Genomic DNA, 22,063 nt, shown 5'->3' with positions numbered 1-22,063 from the left:
TATAACGGTTGAGGAATTATGATCCTTTTAATAAATATGCCAGGTTAGGATTGACCTATATATTCGAATATTCATAACTCGACACAACACAAATTCGACACGCAAACATAAATTGCCATCCATACATTTAAGTATTGAAATGAATTTCAATAATTTAACTTTATTCTCGTTTATTTGACTTCCCTAAGTTTTAAATTTATCCAATTCAAGCCTTTTGTCCAATTTTATTAAAAATTTTCGATTAAAAAAATATTTTTCTCATATAAAATTAATATAAATTGTTTATATTAAATTTTTTCATTAATTAATTCTATATTTAACAACAATTTTTTAATGGAATTGAACGAAAAACCTAAACTAAATAAATTTAAAATTTAGAAAGCTCAATTAAAAGAAAATAAAAATAAAATTAGAGGATTGAAATGAATCTTATTGGAACTTAGAATGTACCATTTGTATTTTTAACCTAAAATAAATATAGTAACATACCAATAAAAAATATGATAAATATTGTTGCATACAAAATATAGGATAAAATAAGATTAATATTGTTTCAAGTCATAATTTTAATTTCTTTTTCAATTGGGAGTAAAAGTGAGTATACTAAACACTGCTTTAAAAAATATATAAAAATAGTAATAGAGCAAAGTTGAAAGTTTCCAACTTTCCCTACACAAAAAATCATACCCTCTCCTAGAAGTGTATTTTTTTTTTTTTTTAAGAAGATTATTTAAATAATTACAAAAATATTTTTGGGCATTGCAAATATGCGATTAATCATTTTCAGCGTACCAATAACAATTTTAAATTCATAAAAAAATAACATTTTAAAAAATACAAATGAATTAAAAATAATAAAATAAAAACCCTAAACGGGGGTAGTTGGTAAAAGGTGACGTGTGAAAATGAAAACGGTCGTCTCTTTCATTTGAGAAGATCAAACCTCAATAAGTATTTATTGAACTGACAATGCGTGTGGTGTGTGTCAAATCCAATCTCCTCCACAAAGTCTCACCTTCTCTTCTCTTCTCTTTCAGGTAACATTTCTCTATTCCTTACCATTTCCAATACCCACCTTTTCAATTCTTTTCATTTTTCATTTTTTTTATTGCGTATTTTTTTTTTTTTTGAGAATCTAATTTCCAATACTTTATATAGTATTCTTCTGCCACTATATGATGCTTTGGCTGAAATTCTGCATTTAAGAAGGAAAAAAAAAAAAAAAAAATCAGTGTTCACTGTTCATCTTCTATGCTAAAAATATGAATTATTTTTTTGGGGGGTTTGTCATGGGAAGTGAAATTCTTCGAATAGTTGTGTGTAGCAAACTCATGTCCATTTGTCATGTTTATTTTCTAATTTCTTTCTTTCTGATATGTGTAATAATCGAAAGAAAGAAAATCTCCTAATTGATGTTGTGGAGTAGCTTTTAATTGTCTTTGTTGGTGCTAAATTCTTAAAATGAGATCATTTTGATGACCCTTTTTCTTTTCCTTTTACTGTGTTGCTAAATCTGATTAAAATGGCTAGATTAGATAAGGGTTGTTGGAAGATTTCATTCTTAATTTTCACAAAGAAAGGGTATGTTTAAAATTTAAATTAATATATATATATATATATATATATAGGGCTAGATTAATGAGTAAGACAAAAGGTACCTCTCTGATAATGAATGAATTTTTTTTTTTTTTTTTTGATAATTTAATAATTGGGCAAGAGAGGATTTGAATCTTGAATGTCTTCGTTGAAAATAGTAAGAGGTGTCAATTGAGGTATAAGGCACTTTGGTAGAAAGTTTTAAAAATAAATAAATAAATAAATAAAAATGATTCCTTTTGTTTTCGCTGCTCCTTTGTAAAATTAGTAATTGAATATGAGGCATTCTGGAGGAGAGTCCTTGAGTGGTCATTTGAATAGCATGCAATTTCCTTCTTCTTTGTCATGACTAGACTTTAAGTCCTGTTCTTCAGGTAGCTCTCAGGTTGCTTAAAAGTTAGTGAATTTAGGGTAGAAGTACTACTGGAGGTAGTAATAATAGTTAGTGTATATCTATTTCAAGATAAAAGATCACTTCTCTCAATCTCTGCAACCCTACATCAACCTTTTCCTTTTTTACCTGTTTCTTTTTGTGATCCAACTCTAATTATAAGTGTATTCTTAATATCAATAGCTTTTTTGTTCATTCAAGATTGGAAGAGAACATCGTAGCAACTTTGCTAGATAGTATACCTGATGGCTCTTATAAACGACGGAAGCACCTTTTCATTGCGTACCAGTAGATGGATTTTCGATGTCTTCCTTAATTTTAAAGGTGAGGATACCCGTCACAATATTTTGCGTCTTCTATATGCTGCTTTGGTTCAGAAAGGAATCTCCACGTTTAAGGATGATAAAGTACTCGAAAGAGGAAAACCCATTCCTTCAGAACTCTATAATGCAATTGAAGGATCAAGGTTTTCAGTTGTTATTTTTTCAAAAAACTATGCATCCTCTAGCTGGTGCTTGGATGAACTTACAAAGATTGTCGAATGCCGCCAAAAAATGAAGGGGCATACAATTTTTCCAGTTTTCTTTGATGTTGAACCAACTGAGGTACGGAAGCAGGAAGGGAGTTTTAGAGAAGCATTTACGAATCATGAAGAAGCTTTTAAGGAGAAGGTGAAAATATGGAGGGATGCTTTAAAAGAAGTCGCCAATATCAGTGGTTGGGTTATACCGAAGGGGTAAGCCTTTTTCTTTTCATTATTCAATTCACTGCACTTTTAGATACCAACTTTAATTTTATAGGGCATATATACCTTCTAAAACTCAACGCACATATACCTAGTATTTTCGTTTTTAGAGAAAAGGAAAAGGGCAAGGGTCATGGCCTTCTAGCCAATGTACAGCTCCATCCTATGCGCTATTGCGGAACAATCTAAATGCATCTTATAGGGACTGGGTTCGAGCACTTCTCCTGTTGGATGAATGGTCTCAAGCCCAACTAGCCCAATACAATAAATTTGTAGAGAATGAGTTTAAGAACTAGGTTTTAGTTTAGATTATAACAACTAGACACGGTTATAAACGAACTGAGTAACAAGGATATGGATTAAAGCCTGAAATTTGATCCTCGCGCGTTTCGTCCGAGAAACTTAATATCCTTCTTCTTCCTTCAGTACTAGGTTACAGAGGTTTCCAAGACCATGCAGGCTATTACCGTCTCCTCCTTTTTCTCTCTTCCTCTCTTTTTTTCGCGATCCCCCATTCTTGGAGGGTCTCTCACGTTATATACTTCTTTCCAGTCGATCTTGACCCTTCACCTGTTGATCATACAGGTCAGTACTCGAGTGCTCGTCCTATCAGTCACTTTCCCAAACCCTCTGTGAGTTATGGTAACCAAGACCGCACTGTTCAAGGGTCATTTCTTAATTAATGCGGTCAGAACGTTAGTTGGGTGCATTCAATGCGGAGGTGACAGTTTCTCCTTGGATTGCTCCTGCACCATATGCCTATGGTTATCCTACTGTACTTATCCTTCTCCTGGGGGCGCTCTGGGAGGCTGCCTTTGCCGGTGTGTTGTTCTCTCCTCTTGGGATTTGGGATGCCAAGAGCAGGATCGTCCTCAGCAACGTTTCTAGGCCATTTGGGCTTTCTTTGTCTGTCCTCGTCCGTTTCTCCCTCCTCGGCGCGGGTCTTGGGCCCAGTATAAAGCGGGCCAGGGTTGTCAAATTCTTTGGCCCCACAATAGCCCTCAAAATCCTGCTGTCTGACTCCTCGGACGAAGAGAAGGGTTTTGGTGACATCGGGCCTCTGTCATGGCTTGTCAAGTCTTGTCCTCCATCAATGTCAGAGCCTCTTCGTTTGCTCGAGACACATTCCTGGCACCTTGGTATATGAAGCGTGTCTTCATTAAATACTGGCGGCTCTGTGCTCCCTACGTTCAACGGTGCGATGGTGATCTAACAGTGGAGCTTTCCTTACCTTTATGGGCGAGAAAGCCCGCACAGTTACTTTTAATGGTAGGTATAAATACTCATTTGAACTGATTTGTCTCTTTACCTTTGCACTTAAGAGTTCTGGCGCACATATCCTGAGTTCAGTCAAACTTTCAGCCAAACTCAAGTCTCTTTCCAGCATAAAAAGCCTGTCCGAGGAGCTTTTCCTCATTTCTGTAAGTTTTCTTCTCTCACTAACTCGTGTTCCCTCTCTTCTAAGTTCCTTTTCCTCTTACCCCTCTCCCTCCTTTGTCTTTCCCTGAGTTTTTTAATTGTTTTTAGGGATGGGTAAATTAAAAAAGTTGGTTGAGACCGAGGAGGCGATGGAAAAATTCATCGTTGATTATAGGATACCCCCTAATGTAGGTTTGAGGAATTGTGAGGAAGGGGAATGGCATTTTAGGAGAAATGGGGGCGAAGTGGTGATTCCTATAATCGCCTTTATAGAAGGTGATATGAGAATCCCCATGGGGCCAGTAATGAAGGATTACCTTAGGCATTTCCGCTCAGCTCCCACCCAGTGTGCTGCTAATGTGTTTAGAATCTTGGGTTGTGTGGATGCTTGAGAAAATGGGGCTAAGATTAACCCATCACGATGTAAACTGGTGCTACAACCTCCAACTCCTAAAAGGCAAGTCCTACTATATGAAGACGATGGACGATAAGGTTCGGCTTATTCAGTGTCTCCTTAAGTCCAGCAAAAGGTTAAACAAAGACTTTCTCATTGTGTCTGGGGAGTGGCACGATGGCCTTCCTTGCCCAACAGTGGAGGGGGAACCAGGTGGGGTATCGAGAGTAGGAGAGGGCTGATCTTCTTTGCCATCATGATTCACACGGTTCGGCTACTAATATGAACATGTTTTATTTTTACAGATCTGCATGCCTTTCAACGACACTTTCACCTGACCAACTGGGGAGATTTAGAGACTATTCTTAAGGTACCGATTTTTGTAAACAAAGCAGACAACCAGGTCAGAGCTGCTCACAAGATCTTAGGGTACAATCCTATCCAGAAGTCATTCACCGCCCCGAAGCACGTGATCAGAGCTAACAATCCTCGGCTTCAGAAAATCGCTGTAGTAAAGCACAGGTTTTTGATTCCCGAAGGATCTCCCATCCCAGAGGGTATCTTGTTGATAGGCTCTTCTTCGTCCCACCAAGCAGTGGAGGCCGAGGGTGATTTGGGTTTGTTTGAAGAAGGATTCAGTGTATTTGACCAAGCTAGTCCGTCCTAGGATCCTTCTGGTGACTTTGGTGACCTCGCTTTGTCCAAGGCGGATCTCTTGTCAGTGGAGACATCTTCTCAGGCTGAGATGGGTTTTAAGAGAAAGCCCCCGACTAACTTGTTCGACTTGATTGAGGGCTAGCCGGGGAAGGATGCACCAGGGAGGTCGCAATCCAAGCCTCCTCCTCCTCCACCATAGCCTTAACCTGTTTAGACCAGGCCTTCACCAACCCGATCGCGGCCACCATCTCCCCGATCCAAACTTCTTGCTCCTCTCCAATCAAATCTGCCTCCTCGGCCTGAGCCCACCAACCCGAAAAGGAAGAGGAGCTCTAAGGGTAAAGAGCCAATGGATGGGGGGAAGTCTCGCTCATCTCAAGAGGAAGGTGAAGCCCTGCAAGCTTAAAAACAATTAAAGATTAGGCATCAAGGCCAGGGAAAAGAGGTTGATGCCTAACTTGCGCCATAGGCTTGGCTTCCTGCCCCAATGCTTCATAGGGAGCCACTGATGAACGACACTTCCCTAAGGGACTTCCAGGGCGGCGAAGGCACTTTTGTGGCCGACGCGTTGGAAAGGACCCTGCTACTCCTTGACGATATGGACGAGTTGAGGGGTCTGAGGAGGCAAGAGGTCTTAACATCAAGAGGTATTTGGGCATGGTAAGGTTTCTTACACTTGTGACTTTGTTGATTTCTGCTTCTTGATTTCCCATTTATCGTGTGTTTGTCCCAACTGGTAGGTAATCTAGGCCACTTATAGGCTAGAGGATGAGGCTAAGGAGCAGAGCAAGTCCTTGGAGCTTGAACGTAATAAGCACGTGGATGCTGTATGGACCCTCAAGAACTCTGAAGCTGACCTCTCTAAGGCCAGGAAGGATCTGAAAGAAATGACCAGGGCCAGGGACAGTGCCGAATCAGGCCTCACCAGTGCCCAAAAGCAGGCCGAAAACCAGACAAAACACCTACTTGAAACTGAAGATCAGCTGAAGATTGCTAAGGAGCAAATCATTGATCTAAAGAAGAAACTGGTTGAGGCGGAGGAAACAAAAAATGTTGCGGAGTGGGCTAGGGACGAAGCTCTGAGGGCCAAGACGGAAGCTGAATTTGCCAGGACGGAAGCCGAGAGCTCCATAGAGAAAGCCAATGAGGAGGCTTATGACTCGAGGGTGGCTGAGACCCAGGCCATTCTTAAGGCTCAAATCCCTTGAGTATGCAAGCTTTACTGCTCCCAGGTCTAGAATGAAGCCCTCGAATAGGCTGGGGTTGAGGCTTCATTCGACCTGTGGAAGGTGGAGAAGGTATACTATCCTCTGGCCATCCGTGAGGCTGCCCCTGTCAGCTGTGAGTGCTCCAGAAGAGGCTGAGGCTGCTCTAGCCGTGTCACTTCCGACGATCTAGCCGAGGGGGGCAACCTTCCTGGGGCGACAGAAACATATGGAAGTTCGAATCCTGAAGCGCCCCAAAAGGCTGCCGAGTCTAAAGTCAATGCTCAGGCCTCTCATGCCGAGGAGCTAGCTTTCTTGGTTCAGCCCCTTCAGACCATTCCCCCGGCTGATGTCTCCAAGGGTCTTGAGGCCAATCTTGCTCAGCTTTCCGAGTAAGGGGCTAAAACAAAGTTGAAGAAGTAGGGGTCTCGGCCAATTTTGTATCAGCTTTAATATAGTTTGTTTTTTTAGTTAGTGCCTCTTTTTTTTTTGGTTCTAAGGGCCTCAGAATGTATGTAGTAAAAATTTTTGACCACATGTGTTTACTGTCATTACTACCATTGTTATTACCGTGAACCTTGTACCTTGTGAATTGGTTATTCTAAGCAGCTTTACAACCCTAATTATCAAAAAATTGAAATGAACAATTGGTAATAAGACGTCAACATCCGTCCATGAATCGCTTGACACAGGGCATGAGGGATGGTGAACTTTAATTTAAAAGAAATGATTCTACCAATTTAAACTTTAAGCTCCGCATACACACCATTGCTGCTGGGTGTACGTATCGTAATTGAAATTGAAACGTCAAGTTCTAACTCACCGGCATTAAGGCGGCGCTTAGTTTGCGTCTATCCATGTTTTTAGGGGGTTAAGTGTATGATCCGAGGTACCGAGCGTGTACTTAAGCCACATTCACAACCTTTACGAACCTTGAAGTATCTGGTTTCCCCAAAAGTTTGAGTTCGAGAACTATGCAAGACCTTGGTTTTGTCCAGTACTTAGATATTCCTTGAAATAACTAGTTTCCCCATAGGTTTGAATTCAAGGACCATGCAAGACCTTGGTTCTGTCTAGTACTTAGATTTTCTTTGAAGTAACCAGTTTCCCTATAGGTTTGAACCAAGGACCATGCAAAACCTTGGTTCTGTCTAGTACTTAGATTTTCTTAGAGTAGCTAGTTTCCTTATAGGTTTGAGTCCGAGGACCATGCAAGACCTTGGTTCTGTCTAGTACTTAGATGGTTACCAGAATGCGAGACGTGTAATCAAGATGTACTTAAAATTTGAACTAGATAAATGCTTTTATTAATAATAATACCTTCTCAGGTTATTTACATTCTATGGATGAGGTACAGCTTTTTCATCTAAGTCTTCTAGGTAGTATGCTCCTATTCCCGCAACTGAAGTAATTCGGTATAGCCCTTCCCAGTTGGGTCCAAGCTTTCCCCAAGATGGGTTTTTGGCAGTACCCACAACTTTTCTCAGCACTAAGTCCCCTGATGTTAGCGATCTAAGCTTCACGTTGGCATCATATCCCTGTTTGAGCTTCTGGTGGTAATAGGCCAACTGGACCATTGCCTTTTCTCTTCGTTCGTCGATCAGATCTAGGTTCTTCCCCAGTAGTTCGTCGTTACTGTCTAGGGTGAAGGAGCTCGTCCTCAGCGTTGGGAAGTTTGCCTCTAGAGGGATAACAGCCTCAGCCCTATAGGTCATGGCAAAAGGTATCTCCCTTGTTGACTGCTGTGGTGTAGTCCGATAAGTCCATAAGACGTGCGACAGCTCTTTCACCCATCTTCCCTTGGTGTCATCTAGTCTCTTCTTAAGCCCGTTAACTATGACCTTGTTGACAGCCTCAGCTTGCCCGTTTCCTTGAGGATAAGTTGGAGTTGAGTACCTGTTAGTGATCCCCAGCTCGCAACAGTATCTTCTGAAGGCCTTGCTGTCAAACTGGAGTCCATTGTCTGAAATGAGGGTGTGAGGGACCCCGAATCGTGTAACAATGTTTCTCCAGACGAATTTCTTAGCATCCACATCCCTGATGTTGGCCAGGGGCTCAGTTTCGACCCATTTGGTGAAGTAATCTATGCCGACTAGTAAATATCTCTTATTTCCTGCTGCCTCTGGTAAAGGTCCTACAATATCCAGGTCCCACTAGGCGAACGACCATGGACTGGACAGAGGGTTGAGGATCCCGCTTGGCTGATGAATATTCAGGGCGAACCTTTGGCACTAGTCACACTTTTTAACATATTCTAGGGCTTCCTTCTGTATCCCCGGCTACCAATATCCTTAGGTAATGGCTCGGTGCGACAGAGATCTTCCTTCTGTGTGACTCCCGCAAATCCCTTCGTTCAGTTCTTCAAGCAGTAGTTCTGATGTCTCAGGGTGGACATACAGTAAATATGGCCTGGAATATGAGCGTTTGTACAATTTGTGGTCCTCGGACAACCAGAACGGAGGAGCTTTTCTTCGTATTTTCTCCGCCTCCGACTTTTCCTCAAGCAAGATGTCATCTTTGAGGAACCTCACCATAAGGTCCATCCAGCTAGGGCCTACTTTAACCTCATGAACATGGACCATGCCTTTGGCTACTTCATTCGCTCTGTCCAGATGCTCGACAAGAATAATTCGAGGCAGATCCCCTACCGAGGAGGTGACAAGTGTGGCTAGTGAATTTGCATGAGTGTTTCCACTTCTGGGGACGTGCGACAAGCTGAAAAAACCGAAGCCCGGTTGCAAGTGTTTGGCCCGACTTAAGTACTTTTGCATCCTTGCGTCCCTGGTCTCTAATTCCCCCTTTACCTGGCCTACTACCAGTCTCAAGTCCGAGTACATCTCCACTGCTTTTCCTCCCATTTTCTGCACCATGGCAATTCTTTGTAGTAAGGCTTCATACTCAGCTTCGTTGTTTGTGGCCGAGAACCCAAGTCTTAGGGATTTCTCTATAATAGTTTTCTGAGGAGATATTAGGACTAGCCCCACTCCAGACCCCCTTTGATTTGTTGCTCCATCAACGTACACCTTCCATCGTGGGGGTCCCGACGTAGAGATTACTCCAACCGATTTTTCATCCATGTTCCGTTCCTTTGCTACTATTTCTACCGGTGGTTTAGCAAATTCGGCCACCAAGTCAGCTAGGACCTGGACCTTTATGGAGGTCCGAGGCATGTACTTGATGTCAAAAGCTCCCAGAATTGTGCTCCATATGGCAATCCTTCTAGTGTAATCAGCAATTCGAAGTACAGACTTCAAGGGTAGTTGGGTTAGAACAACCACTATGTGGGCTTGGAAATAATGAGGAAGCTTTTGCGTAACGTGGACCACAGCCAGTATGGCCTTCTCCAGGGGTAGGTATTTAACCTCAGCTTCATACAGCGATTTACTCACGTAATAAACTGGCTTTTGGAGGCCATTTTCATCCCGTATTAGCACCAAGCTCACAGCATGGGGGGCCACAGCAATATATGCGTACAAAACTTCATCGGCCTCAGGGCTGGACATGATAGGTGGTCGGGATAGATACTACTTGAGTTGCTGGAAGGTCACAACACAGTTCTCAGACCACTCAAACCCTTTCCACTTGTTGATCAAGAGATAGAACAGTCTACATCTATCCGCCGACCTGGAAATGAATCGATTGAGGGCTGCGATCATCCCAGTAAGTTTTTGGATCTCTTTTGCGTTTTGCAGTGGTTTTAGGTCATTTATAGCCTTGATCTGGTTGGGGTTAACCTCAATTCCCTTATGAGTAATGATGTACCCCAAAAACTTGCCTGATCCCATGTTAAATGAGCACTTGGAAGCATTCAGGCGCAACTTATGCTTCCTTAAGACGCCAAAGGTGCTGCCGAGGTCCCCTAAATGCTCGAACACCACTTTACTCTTCATCATCATGTTATCGACATAGATTTCAATGCTCTTGCCTAACTGTGGTTCGAACATTCTTGTCATCATCCTCTAATAAGAGGATCCTGCGTTCTTCAGACCAAACGACATTACCTTATAGTGGTAATTCCCTGTTGGTGTCATGAAGGTTGTTTTTTCCTGATCCTCCAGCGCTAGCGGTATTTGATGGTAGCCTTGAAAGGCATCTAAGAAACTCATCCGAGGATGGCCTGCTGTCACATCCACCAACTACTCTATCCGAGGTATAGGGAACGGGTCTTTTGGACACGCTTTATTTAGGTCGGTGAAGTCCACACAAATTTGCCATTTCCCGCTTTTCTTTTTGATCACCACAATGTTGGCCAGCCATTCGGGATAAAAGACCTCTTTGATTGCCCCAGCACGTTTAAGCTTCGCCACTTCATCCCTAATCGCATCGGCATGCTCTCTTGACGGGCGACGCGGTGGTTGCTTCTTGGGCGTGACGGTCGGGTTGACATTGAAGTGATGACAGATGAAGGCTGGGTCAATCCCGGAGGCATCGCAGGCATCCCATACAAATACATCAATGTTTCTTTTAAGAAACTCAATTAACTCCTCCTTCTCCTGAAGAGGCAGTTGAGCCCCTACCCGAAAGAATTTCTCCGGGTCGCCGCCAATAACCACTTCTTCTAAATCTTCGCATTTTGCTTCCTCAGCGGCTGCTTTAGGGGGTAAAATCGGGGCCCTTGATTACTATAAATTCTTCTCAGCGGAGGCCGAGGATTCCACATCGAGCCGATGTGAGACAGCCGCCACCACACATTGCCTCGTCGTGGGTTGGCAACCATGGATTTCGAGAACTTGGTCTCCCGACGGGAATTTCACCTTCTGATGCAATGAGGAGGCAACAGCCTCTAAGGTATGGAGCCAGGGCCTGCCAACGATGGCTGTATAGGGGGAATAGATGTCCACCGTGATGAAGTTCACCTCCACTATCTCTGGGCCGATTTGAATGGGCAGCCTAATCATGCCCTTTGGAATGACAAGCTTCTCGTCGAAACTTATCAGAGGAGAGTTATAGGGCATCAAATCTTCTGGTTTTAATCCCAGCCCCTTGTAGAGGTTGGGGTACATAACCTCGGCCGCACTGTCGCCATCGACCATCACTCTTTTCATATCGTAGTCCCCAATTCTGAGGGTGATCAGCAGCGCATCGTCGTGGGGCTGGATGGTTCCGATCTTGTTCTCCTCTGAAAAACTCAAGACAAGATGAAAGTTTATCCTGGCCTTCTTTCGGCCCTGGTTGGGACTTCTCGGCAGGCAGTTGAGCCACCGATAACACTCATGCAGGGCGCATGCCTGTTCTCCCTGGTGTGGCCACAATTACGCTGATCGTTCCTACGGGTGGCCTTAGGGCAGCATCCCTCCTGGCTTCTTGATGACCACTGGAATGATGCAAAAGGTGCTTCAGCTTTCCTTCCTGGACTAGCTGGTCTAGTGGTTCCAGAGGTTCTTGCAGTTCTCCGTGGTATGCCCGTGGTCTTGGTGGTATTGGTAATAAAAGTTCTGATCGTGCCTCGAGGGTTCTCTCGCCATCTTATTCGGCCACCTAAATTATGGCTCGTTCTTGATTTTCTCCAACACTTGATGTACTGGTTCTCGGAATACGACATTGGCAGTCTGTGCGTTGGTTGTTCCAGGTTGCCCTACGAAGTCTCTCCTCTAGCGGTTGCTGCTATACCGGTCTGACTTGAAATCTCTCCTCTCCTGAGGGATAACCTTCTCTTTTCCTCTTCCCTACAACTGGTCTTCTTCCACTCGCTTATACTTATCGATCCGATCCATCAGTTGGCGCATACTGGTGGCGGGCATGCTAGTCAGAGACTTCCTCAGGCCGTGATCGGCTGGGAGACTATTTTTATAAGTGATAATGGCGACGTTGTCAAAATTGTCTTCCATTTCATTGTATGTCTCCTAATATCTGTCTGAGTAGGCCTTTAAAATTTCTCTATCATGCATGGATAGCGACAACAAAGCACTCAAAGGCCGAGGGGTTCTGCGGTTTGTAATAAAGCGGGAGCCAAAAGTTTGGGTCAGCTGCTTATACGAATCTATGGAGTTTGCCTTTAGACCATTAAACCACCTCATCGCCACTGGTCCCAAGCTGGACGGGAAAACCTTACACATTAGCACCTTGTTCCTAGAATGGACAGCCATCTTTTGGTTGAACTAGCTCACATGCTCCACAAGGTCTGTTTTACCATTGTAAATGGCGAAGGTTGGCTGCTGGAATCGTCGAGGAAGTATGGCCCCTTCTATGTGATGCATGAAAGATGACTTGGAGAGTTGATCCAATGCCCTGCTCATGGCATCGTTTCCCAAGCCCCTAGGAGATGGGCTTCTACGCCTACGCCTCCGGTAGTGTTCTTCTTCATGGGAAAATGTCTCACTTGGAGGAGTCCTCGATCTTCGTCTATAGTCATCGTCACTTTCATCGTCAGAGGGCGTGTCAAGCCTAGAACGAGATTGCCTTTACTGTGTATGGTGCAGCTTTCTCTTCAAATCGTCTATTTCTCGCTGCATGGCCCGCTTATCGTTCTGTTTTTTCGACATATGACTCTTAACTTCTTCTGGTTGCGGGGCCCGATTGTTATTTTGTCTCTGAAGCATGTGACTACCCGCGCGAGAGTAACTTTTGTTGGTTTGAGTGGTGTTTACGCTTCCCTCTCGAAACCTTTCATTCTCTTCGTTTCAATCACGTTCGGAGTTAGGAAAGTTACCCTGTTGTTGGGATTTGGCTGGTTCGGGCTGATGGGAGCCTGCTTGATGAGGGCTTGATCCTACCATGCCTAATTGTTGCCTTTACTAACACACAAGTTCTTCTCCACAGACGGCGCCAATTGTAGGGACTGAGTTCGAGCACTTCTCCTGTTGGATGAATGGTTTCAAGCCCAACTAGCCCAATACAATAAATTTGTAGAGAATGGGTTTAAGAGCTAGGTCTTAGTTTGGATTATAACAACTAGACACGGTTATAAACGAACTGAGTAACAAGGATATGGATTAAAGCCTGAAATTTGGTCCTCGGATGTTTCGTCCGAGGAACTTAATATCCTTTTTCTTCCTTTAGTACTAGGTTATAGAGGTTTCCAAGACCATGCAGGCTATTACCATCTTCTCCTTTTTCTCTCTTCCTCTCTTTTTTTCGCGATCCCCCATTCTTGGAGGGTCTCTCACATTATATACTTCTTTCCAGTCAATCTTGACCCTCCACCTGTTGATCATGCAGGTCATTACTCGAGTGTTCATCCCATCAGCCACCTTCCCAAACCCTCTGTGAGTTGCGGCAACCAAGGCTACACTGTTCAGGGGTCATTTCCTCATTAATGTGGCCAGAACGTTAGTTGGGTGCATTCAATGCGGAGGTGACAGTTTCTCCTTGGATTGCTCCTGCACCATACGCCTATGGGTATCCTACTGTACTTATCCTTTTCCTGGGGGCGCTCTGGGAGGCTGCCTTTGCCGGTGTGCTGTTCTCTCCTCTTGGGATTTGGGATGCCAAGAGCAGGATCGTCCTCAGCAACGTTTCTAGGCCATTTGGGCTTTCTTTGTCTGTCCTCGGCCGTTTCTCCCTCCTCGGCGTGGGTCTTGGGCCCAGTATAAAGCGAGCTGGGGTTGTCAAATTCTTTGGCCTCACACATCTCATCTTTGAAATATATATCAGAATTAAAATCAGGATCATATTACTAATAACCGCATACTTACTAGAATTTGAAATTTTAATTAGAAAGAATTCAAATAAAATACCTTGATGCAACAAACTTGATTTCAAATAAATTTTTGTAAATAATCTTCTGGAAACTTTACTCTATGTTGCACGGACACAGACACAGACACGGATACGGAGATACGGCAATTTTTGAAAAATAAGGACACGACACGGCGTGGACACGACAATTAAATAATTAATTAAATTTTATATTTACGCATATTTTTTAATATTTTTAGACATAAAATACGTTTATGAACTACAAATAAGTAAACTAACATCCAAAGTAGTACAATAATACTCATAAAATGTTTAGAGTACAAACCAAAAGTTTAAATAGGCTACATTCAACATCAAACTAAAAACATAAAAGGAAAACAAGCAGGACACACAAAAACAAAAATCACAAAAACAAACTTTAGTAAAATCACCTACAATATTTAACTTTAATAAATAAATAAAACTATAGCAGGACACACAAAAACAAAAATCACTAAATTCATAATAAACATTATAATTTATAAGGCAAGGCTGAGTAAAGAAACAAAAAATATATATACATATAGTGAGTTGGATTAAAAAAAAAAAAAGAAGAAGCTTTGGGTGTTATAAATAAAACACACCACAGTACACCAAACCAAAGGTCCAAAGCAATCAGCAGATAAAAGAAAGAAAGAAAAATCGTGAAATAGAGAGAGAGAGAAGAGAAGCTCGGACCCTGTCCACGCCGAGAGAGAGAGAGAGAGAGAGAGAGAGAGAGATCAGAAGGGACAGAGGGACAGAGGGAGCTCGCCAACTCGCCGATCGGCCCAATGTAGTGTCGGCGAGGGACAGAAGGAAACCAATGATTGGGCTGTGTGGGTTTCCGATGTGAGATTTCTCAATACTCACTCAAGGGTATATCACAAAATCAACAATAAGGATTTGTCCATCTATCAAAATCTTGAATTTTTGTTTTTTTGTTTTTTTTTTCCCACTGCTGGCGTGTATGCGCCGCGTCGGTGCCGTGTGGGAGAAGCACAAAAAAAAAAAACGACACCACTCGGACACCGAAGTCTGACGAGTCATGCCGGTATCCGTGTCCGACACGTGTCGGACACCGACACATCGCCAAAAATGGCGTGTCAGTGCAACCTAGTGTATTTTCCGTTTGAGAGAAGGTGAAAATTAATTTCTTCACTACTTCTTGGGCTACACGGGTAGAGCTAGTCTCAACAAGAAAAAAACCATAATATTGGTCAAGATATTAGTCCAAGAAGTAGTGAAGAAATTAATTTTCACCTTCTCTCAAACGGAAAATACAGTTGCTCTGTTCTTATATACTAGAAACATAGTGTAACAGAGTTTGTTAGATAGTTACTGTATACTAGCTAGCCGTTGAGGGTCAGTCCAACAACCTTATGATTGTCACAACTATCCCACTAAAATCGCAAGACTGTCAAACTAACGACCCTGCTGATTAGAAAAAAAATTAGAAGAATGAAAACACTAACACCTAATGACCAAAGCATAATATTTCACACAACATGTAGTTTAATACAAACGGCTCATAACAGGAAGCACTACACTTCGTTTGTGAGTGAAAGCTGAGAAGACGACTTGTTATTTGCAGGCAGGAGTCAGAATATATAGAACCAATTGTTGAGAAGATACTCCAAACACTGAGTTCCATAAAACAAAACGAGGGCTTGGTTGGAATAGAATCTCGTGTATGGGAAGTATATTCAGAATTAAAAATAGGTTTGACTGATGTTCGCATGATTGGGATATATGGGACAGGTGGTATCGGTAAGACAACCATTGCACGAGTGGTTTATGATAGCTTCTCTAATCAATTTGAAGCTAGTAGCTTTCTCCACGATGTTAGAGAAACATATGAAAGACAGGGTTTAGTTTATTTGCAGAAAAAACTTCTTTCTGACATCTTGATGGAAAGAAATATAAGATTTGAAAGTGAGGACGCAGGAGTCCGATTGATCAAGCGCAGGCTATGTAATAAAAAGGTACTTCTCGTTTTTGATGACGTTAATGATAGGGTTCAATTACACTCTTTGGTTGGAGAGCGTAGGTGGTATGGTCCAGGCAGTAGAATTATCATTACAACGAGAAATCAAGGTTTGCTAATGACACTAGGAGTTAATGAAATATATAGCCCTGCGGAAATGAGTAATGATGAGGCTCTTCGTCTTTTCAGCTCGACATGTTTCGGCAGTGAACACACTCCTGAAGGTTATAAGGAGATGTCCAAACATGTTGTCAGTTATGCTCGCGGCCATCCTTTAGCAATTAAGGTTTTGGGTTCTCATCTAGTCGGCGGAAGCATCCCTGCATGGAAAAGCTGTTTAGATGGGCTTGAAAATAATATTCCAACAGAACTTTTTCAAGTATTTCAAATAAGTTATGATGGTCTAGGAGAAACAGAAAAAGAAATATTTCTACATATGGCATGTTTCTTCAATGGGGAGGACCGAAATCGCACAGTAGATATACTAGACACTCTTGAACTTTGCCCAGAAATTGGATTAAGGATTCTTGTGGATAAATCTCTCTTAAATTTATCTTTAGACAAGAACAGCTTATGGATGCATCCTCTAGTTCAACAAATGGGCCGGGAAATAGTTTGTAGAGAATCTCCTAAATGGCCTCCCAGACGAAGTAGACTATGGTTGCCAGAGGACATTGACGCTGTGCTTAATATAGTAAGCAATTACGTAGAAATCTTCAACTTAAACATTTATGTAATCTTGTATTCTTATTATGCAATTCACTAATCCCTTTTCCTTGTTCATGATTGTTAGGGAACAAAAACTACTTTTAAAACTACTAGTATAGTCCTCAACTTGCCTGTACAAAAAAAGGTACATTGGCATCCAAAAGCCTTTTTAAAGATTCCTAATCTTCAATTGCTCAAAATTTACAATGTGCAACTTCAGCATGGACTCACACATTTTCCTAATCGGTTAAGATTTGTTGAATGGAATGGGTATCCTTCAAAATCTTTGCCACCAAATTTCGAACCTGGGGAGCTTGTTAAACTTACAATGTGTCATAGCAATATTGAACTACTTTGGAAGGGAGTAAAGGTAACGTTGTTTCCTCAACTTCTCTATATTATTTATTTTATAAAAAATAAATTCTAATGAGCAACCATTCTACACTTTTTTAATTTATTTTTTGAACAGCAATTGAACAATTTAAAGTTCATCAAACTCAGTCACTCCCGAAATCTTATTAGTACTCCAGACTTCTCAAAGGCTCCATGGCTTAAGAGAATAGATTTTGAAGGCTGTACAAGTTTAGTTGAGGTTCACCCATCCGTTGGTGTACTTAAACGCCTTACTTTGTTGAATCTGAAAGATTGCACAAGTCTTAAAAGTCTCCCACCCAAGCTTGAAATGAAATCTCTAGAAATTCTTATCCTTTCTGGCTGCTCCAAAGTCAAGGAGATTCCAGAATTTCTAAAAGACATGGAACGGTTACGGGAGCTTCATTTAAATGGTACTGCAATTAAATATCTACCTTCGTCAATTGAACATTTAACTGGTCTGACTTTATTGAATTTAAGCCATTGCGAAAATCTGGTGGGTCTTCCACGTGCCGTTTTTAGAATGGAGTACCTGAAAGAATTCTATGTATTTGGATGCTCAAAATTAGGTGAGGAATGATAAAAAAAGACCGGTATGAGTATGGGTAGAAAATATTTTCAGAAGTTTATTTTTTTCACGTTTTTCTTTTCATGAGAAGGAATTTTTCAAAGGTTCAAGATGATGGATCAAGGTTGTCCTCCTGAACAGTCGAACGGGCCATGCAAGATTTTTTTTTTTTTTTTTAAGTATTCTTTTATTAAAAAATTGTAAACTTTGAACTATATCATGGTTTTCACTTTATTGAGATTGAATAAATATTGTATTATTCAGAAAGAAAAAATTGAATATTGCATTAAGCTTAGAAAAGAATTTTACAGCACTGTTCATAATATATATTTAGGGTATGTTTGGATATAGTTGAAAACTGAAAATTGAAAAATATTATAGCAAAATAATTTTAAAATCTGTAAATAATACCGTGGAATCTATTTTTAATGAAAAAATTGTTGATAAGTGAAATTTGTAAATTCGTGAACAGTACACATCGTGCACTACGCACACTAACTGAGTTAGTGGAAAGAAAAGTAACAAACTAACTACTGCTATAACAGAACAGCTGACAATGACATGGCATAACAAACTCCAAGCCAGCTTCCACGTGGATTAATCTATAACTAACTAACGCCACTCTAAATACTTCTAAGCTACCTGCCGTTTGTATCTTCTATTTACAAAACTACATGTCGCACTAGCTTTCTTAACACCCATTTATTCCTCTAAATTTATTTATTTTAGATTCCTTCACATGTCGCTGCTTTCGATACTCACTACATCTTTGATTTTTCACATTTATTACATTTCTCTCCGTTATACGTTGAAATAGTAACGTTGGAATTCGTAGAAATGGGATTCTGGAATTAATACACGAGTAAGCCCATGTAATAAAAAGATAACATTGTTTAATGTGGGGAAAAAAATCTTAAATTCTTAACGATAAGAAACCTTTTGGTTGCATAACCAAAAAGATTTGGAAAATTGGATTGTATTGAATTAGCTTATCTGAAGGAGAGTTACAAGAGAATAATTCAGGCTTACAGTTACAGGGCCCCTCAAGCTAATAGAGGGAGAACTTAACCTGAGCTTGTTCGGTTGTCCCGAAGTGAAGTAAAGCAAATACAAAGAGGTGGTCTTTATTGCGTGTGTCTTCCCCTGAATAAGGACAAAAATATTTTGTTTATAAATTTCTAAAAGGGTGTGATTGTTTGTAGGAATGGCAATGGGTCGGGTTCGGGTCGGGTTTTTCCATACCCGGACCCGACCTGCAGAGCAAGACCCGTGGCCCAGACCCGGCCTGTTTAGGGTACCGGGTTTTTTTCCCAGGCCCGGACCCGCCCCAGCCAGGCCCCGTGGGCCCCGTTTAGGGATTGGGCCCAATGCCAACCAAAAAAAAAAAAAGTTCAGCGCAAATTTATTTTTGCCTACATTCAAGCCTGCATATTCCAATTCAAGCCTAGGTAACGTGGCCCAAATGCCAAATGCCAAATCAGTCCGATACATATATCAACAGTGAAATTGCAAAGCTTCTAACTTGGTTCTGGACCACTTGAGAAGTTGTTCTATAGCGTTCGCGAATTAGTCTTCCTGGTTCTCCTGTTAATTGAAAATAAATTTCAAACAGAGTTAATTTATGATTAACATTAAATTTTTTTAAAAGAAGTTAAAATATTCTCTCTCACAGAATACAACAGCTCAATATTTGTTACCTAGAGGACAAATTGTAGGAATTTGCAAGAGAAATGTTTAAACACCATTTATTGTTCAAAACTATCAAAATATAGAACCATTCATTTAAGTAAAAGGAAATACATACGAAATCATTTTCGAACCTTAAAACTAACCCACAGCTAAAAAATTGAAAACCTCTAAACCCACAACAAATTCAATGAACCACCACACAATCAAAACCTCCAAACAAATTTTAATGAAACACTGAAAAAAAATATTCCAAAATTGTAAAACAAAAACCAGCCAAGAGCATGATTCAAATTCAAAAAATAGTACAAAAATATAACCCATAAAAATTCAACAAATTCCATCATACAAAAAATCACCAACCAAATCATTAGAGATGTTTAAAAAACAACTTCTAGCAAACCAAAAACAAAACTTTTTATTGAGAGAACCAAACAGAACTTAAGGAATCAAACAATTCTATTTCTACCCCCCCCAAAAAAAAAAAAAAATAGAAACAACAAAAGAGAAAAGCGTACAAAGAAAGAAACTAACGAGTAAAACTGGAATTAGAAGTTGAGAATTCATTTTCGTTTTTGGTTACATTTTTCTAACCAATCAAATCCAAAATTTAGAAACAAAAAAAAAATAAAAAGAAGAAGTAAAACTTATAAGTGTGGTGGCTGCCGATGTGGCGGAATGAGGCGTCACGGTGGAGGGTGTCTCTTTCTCTATTCGGAGTGAGGGTGAAGAGGCGAGGGAGGCGTGACTGAGGGAGTGAGGGAGTGTCGGACTGGCTAATTGCGTGAGCTGAGGGAGAGGGAGTGTCGGACTGAGCTGAAATGAGGGACTGCCGGACTGAGGTGAGGAGTGAGGACTGAGGGAGTGTGAGTGTCGGCTGCTGAAGAGTGAAGAAATGAGGGATTAGGGTTAGAATATAGGAATATATATATACAGGGTATTTTTGTAATTTTAGGTGCTGGGTTTTTAACCGGGCAGGGTTTCGGGTCAGGTCTCGGATTTTTTATAAAACCCGAACCCGACCCAGACCCGCTTCAGGTTTTTTTTTTAAAAACCCATACCCGACCCTATTTCTAATCGGACCGGGTAAAATCCGGTCTATTAGGGTCGGGCCGAGCCGGATACCCGCGGGTCGGGCAAAAATTGCCATCCCTAATTGTTTGTTTCCGGTAAAATAAGTTAATTAGGCTTAATTTTTTTAGTTTTACTTTTGGTAATTTTTGTTGTTGCGCTAATTTTTTTTTTTTTTTCTTTTCTGGGCTTGTATATTTTGTTTTATATTTTAGATTTATAATTTTTTTTTGGTAAACTATGTACTTAGTCTCTATCTTTTACACCATATTTCAATTTGCTCCCTAAACTTTCAATTGTGTCAATTTTATCCTAACATTTCAGTGTTGTATTAATTTCATCTCTACAGTTATCTTTTGAATGAAAATTGTTGACGTGACAAACTGTCAAAATAAAAAATTAGTTTATTGCCACATCAACGAAAACTTTTTTTTTTTTACCATTAGCCATGTCAATAATTTTTCATCCAAAAGATAATTGCAATAATTAAATTGACACGATATTGAAAAGTTATAGACTAGATTAATATAATTGAAAGGTCAATGACCAAAGTAAAATATGGTATAAATGATAGGGACTAAATACGTAGTTTACCTTAAATTTTTTATGGCCTTTAAATGGAAGAAAATGTTATAACTACAATTTTTTTTTACAAATTGCTGATATGGAGAAAAATTATTGATAAGTAAAAAAGTGATGTAATTGAAAGGCTTAGATGCAAACCAATAAGAATTTGATAACTCAACAGTTTGTAAAAATATTGTTGTAGAAAAATTTGTGGCTATAAAATTACTCTTAAAAGAATCAATATTATTGTTTAGGGAGGCCAAGTGTAATTTTATAAAATAAAATTGCAAAAATTAGTACCTAAATATATCTTAGTAATATTTAAAAAAAAAAAAAAATTCCCCGTCCACTCTTGTGGGTTTCATACCATGTGAGAGGAGTGCGATTTATTGCGATTACACAAAATAAAAATTCAGAGAAATGAGAGGCCCTTATAGCAAAGATTTTGGCAACTTGAGCAATATTCTTCCAAACAACCTTTTTAGGAACAAAATGATAGATTAAGGGGTTGTTTGGTTGGGTGATTTGGAAAATAGTGGAAAAGGGGAGGAGAAGATAGGATCACCCATTTGTTGGTGTACTTAAAAGGTTTTTTTTGTTTTTTTTTTTTTTTTGAACTCTTCAAAGCCTTATTTTGTTGAACATAAAAGATTGTGCAAAGTTTTATAAGTCTTCCCAGCAAGCTTGAAATTGTATCTCTAAATATTGTTAATTTTTCTGGTTGCTCAAAAGTTAAGAAGATATACTTACATATTAGAGCAATCGCATCAATTTGTGCAAAATTCTTATCTATTTTGAAAGAAAAAACATACTTTTTTTTAATTTTTTTTATTTTACACACCAATTTTTACAAAACACCTACATCAGTTTGTTTATTTTATCATCTATTTTATTTAAATAATAATATTTTTTTAATTTTTTATTATATCAAGCAAAACACTACCCACATGGCCCCACCCACCTCTTTTTTCTTTTGGGATAAATACACTTTATCCACATGTGGTTTGCCTTTAATTTAACTTGTCTAACTGTGATTTCAAT

The 22,063-nt window shown here is 40.3% G+C and overlaps 1 protein-coding gene across 3 annotated transcripts; it reads left to right on the top strand.

Moving 5' to 3' along the window:
- Positions 1-957: 957 nt before the first annotated feature.
- LOC115957384 (TMV resistance protein N-like) lies at positions 958-17,959 on the top strand. Of its 3 annotated transcripts, none has more exons than XM_031075610.1 (5): positions 958-1,037; positions 2,189-2,723; positions 15,658-16,744; positions 16,844-17,128; positions 17,228-17,959. In XM_031075610.1, exons 2-5 carry the CDS (start codon positions 2,233-2,235, stop codon positions 17,708-17,710), a joined length of 2,346 nt encoding a protein of 781 aa, XP_030931470.1. In that variant the 5' UTR covers positions 958-1,037; positions 2,189-2,232; the 3' UTR covers positions 17,711-17,959. The 3 variants fall into 3 exon arrangements, with proteins under 3 accessions (XP_030931470.1, XP_030931472.1, XP_030931471.1); XM_031075612.1 differs by lacking the exon at positions 17,228-17,959 and having other exon boundaries at positions 16,844-16,903; positions 17,011-17,099; XM_031075611.1 differs by having other exon boundaries at positions 991-1,037; positions 2,171-2,723.
- The last annotated feature ends 4,104 nt before the right edge of the window (positions 17,960-22,063 follow it).

The sequence above is a fragment of the Quercus lobata genome, chromosome 8 (assembly GCF_001633185.2).
Source record: "Quercus lobata isolate SW786 chromosome 8, ValleyOak3.0 Primary Assembly, whole genome shotgun sequence".
Lineage (NCBI taxonomy): Eukaryota > Viridiplantae > Streptophyta > Magnoliopsida > Fagales > Fagaceae > Quercus > Quercus lobata.
The sequence above is the reverse complement of the archived record's forward strand: the minus strand, read 5'-3'. Positions and strand labels throughout refer to the sequence as shown.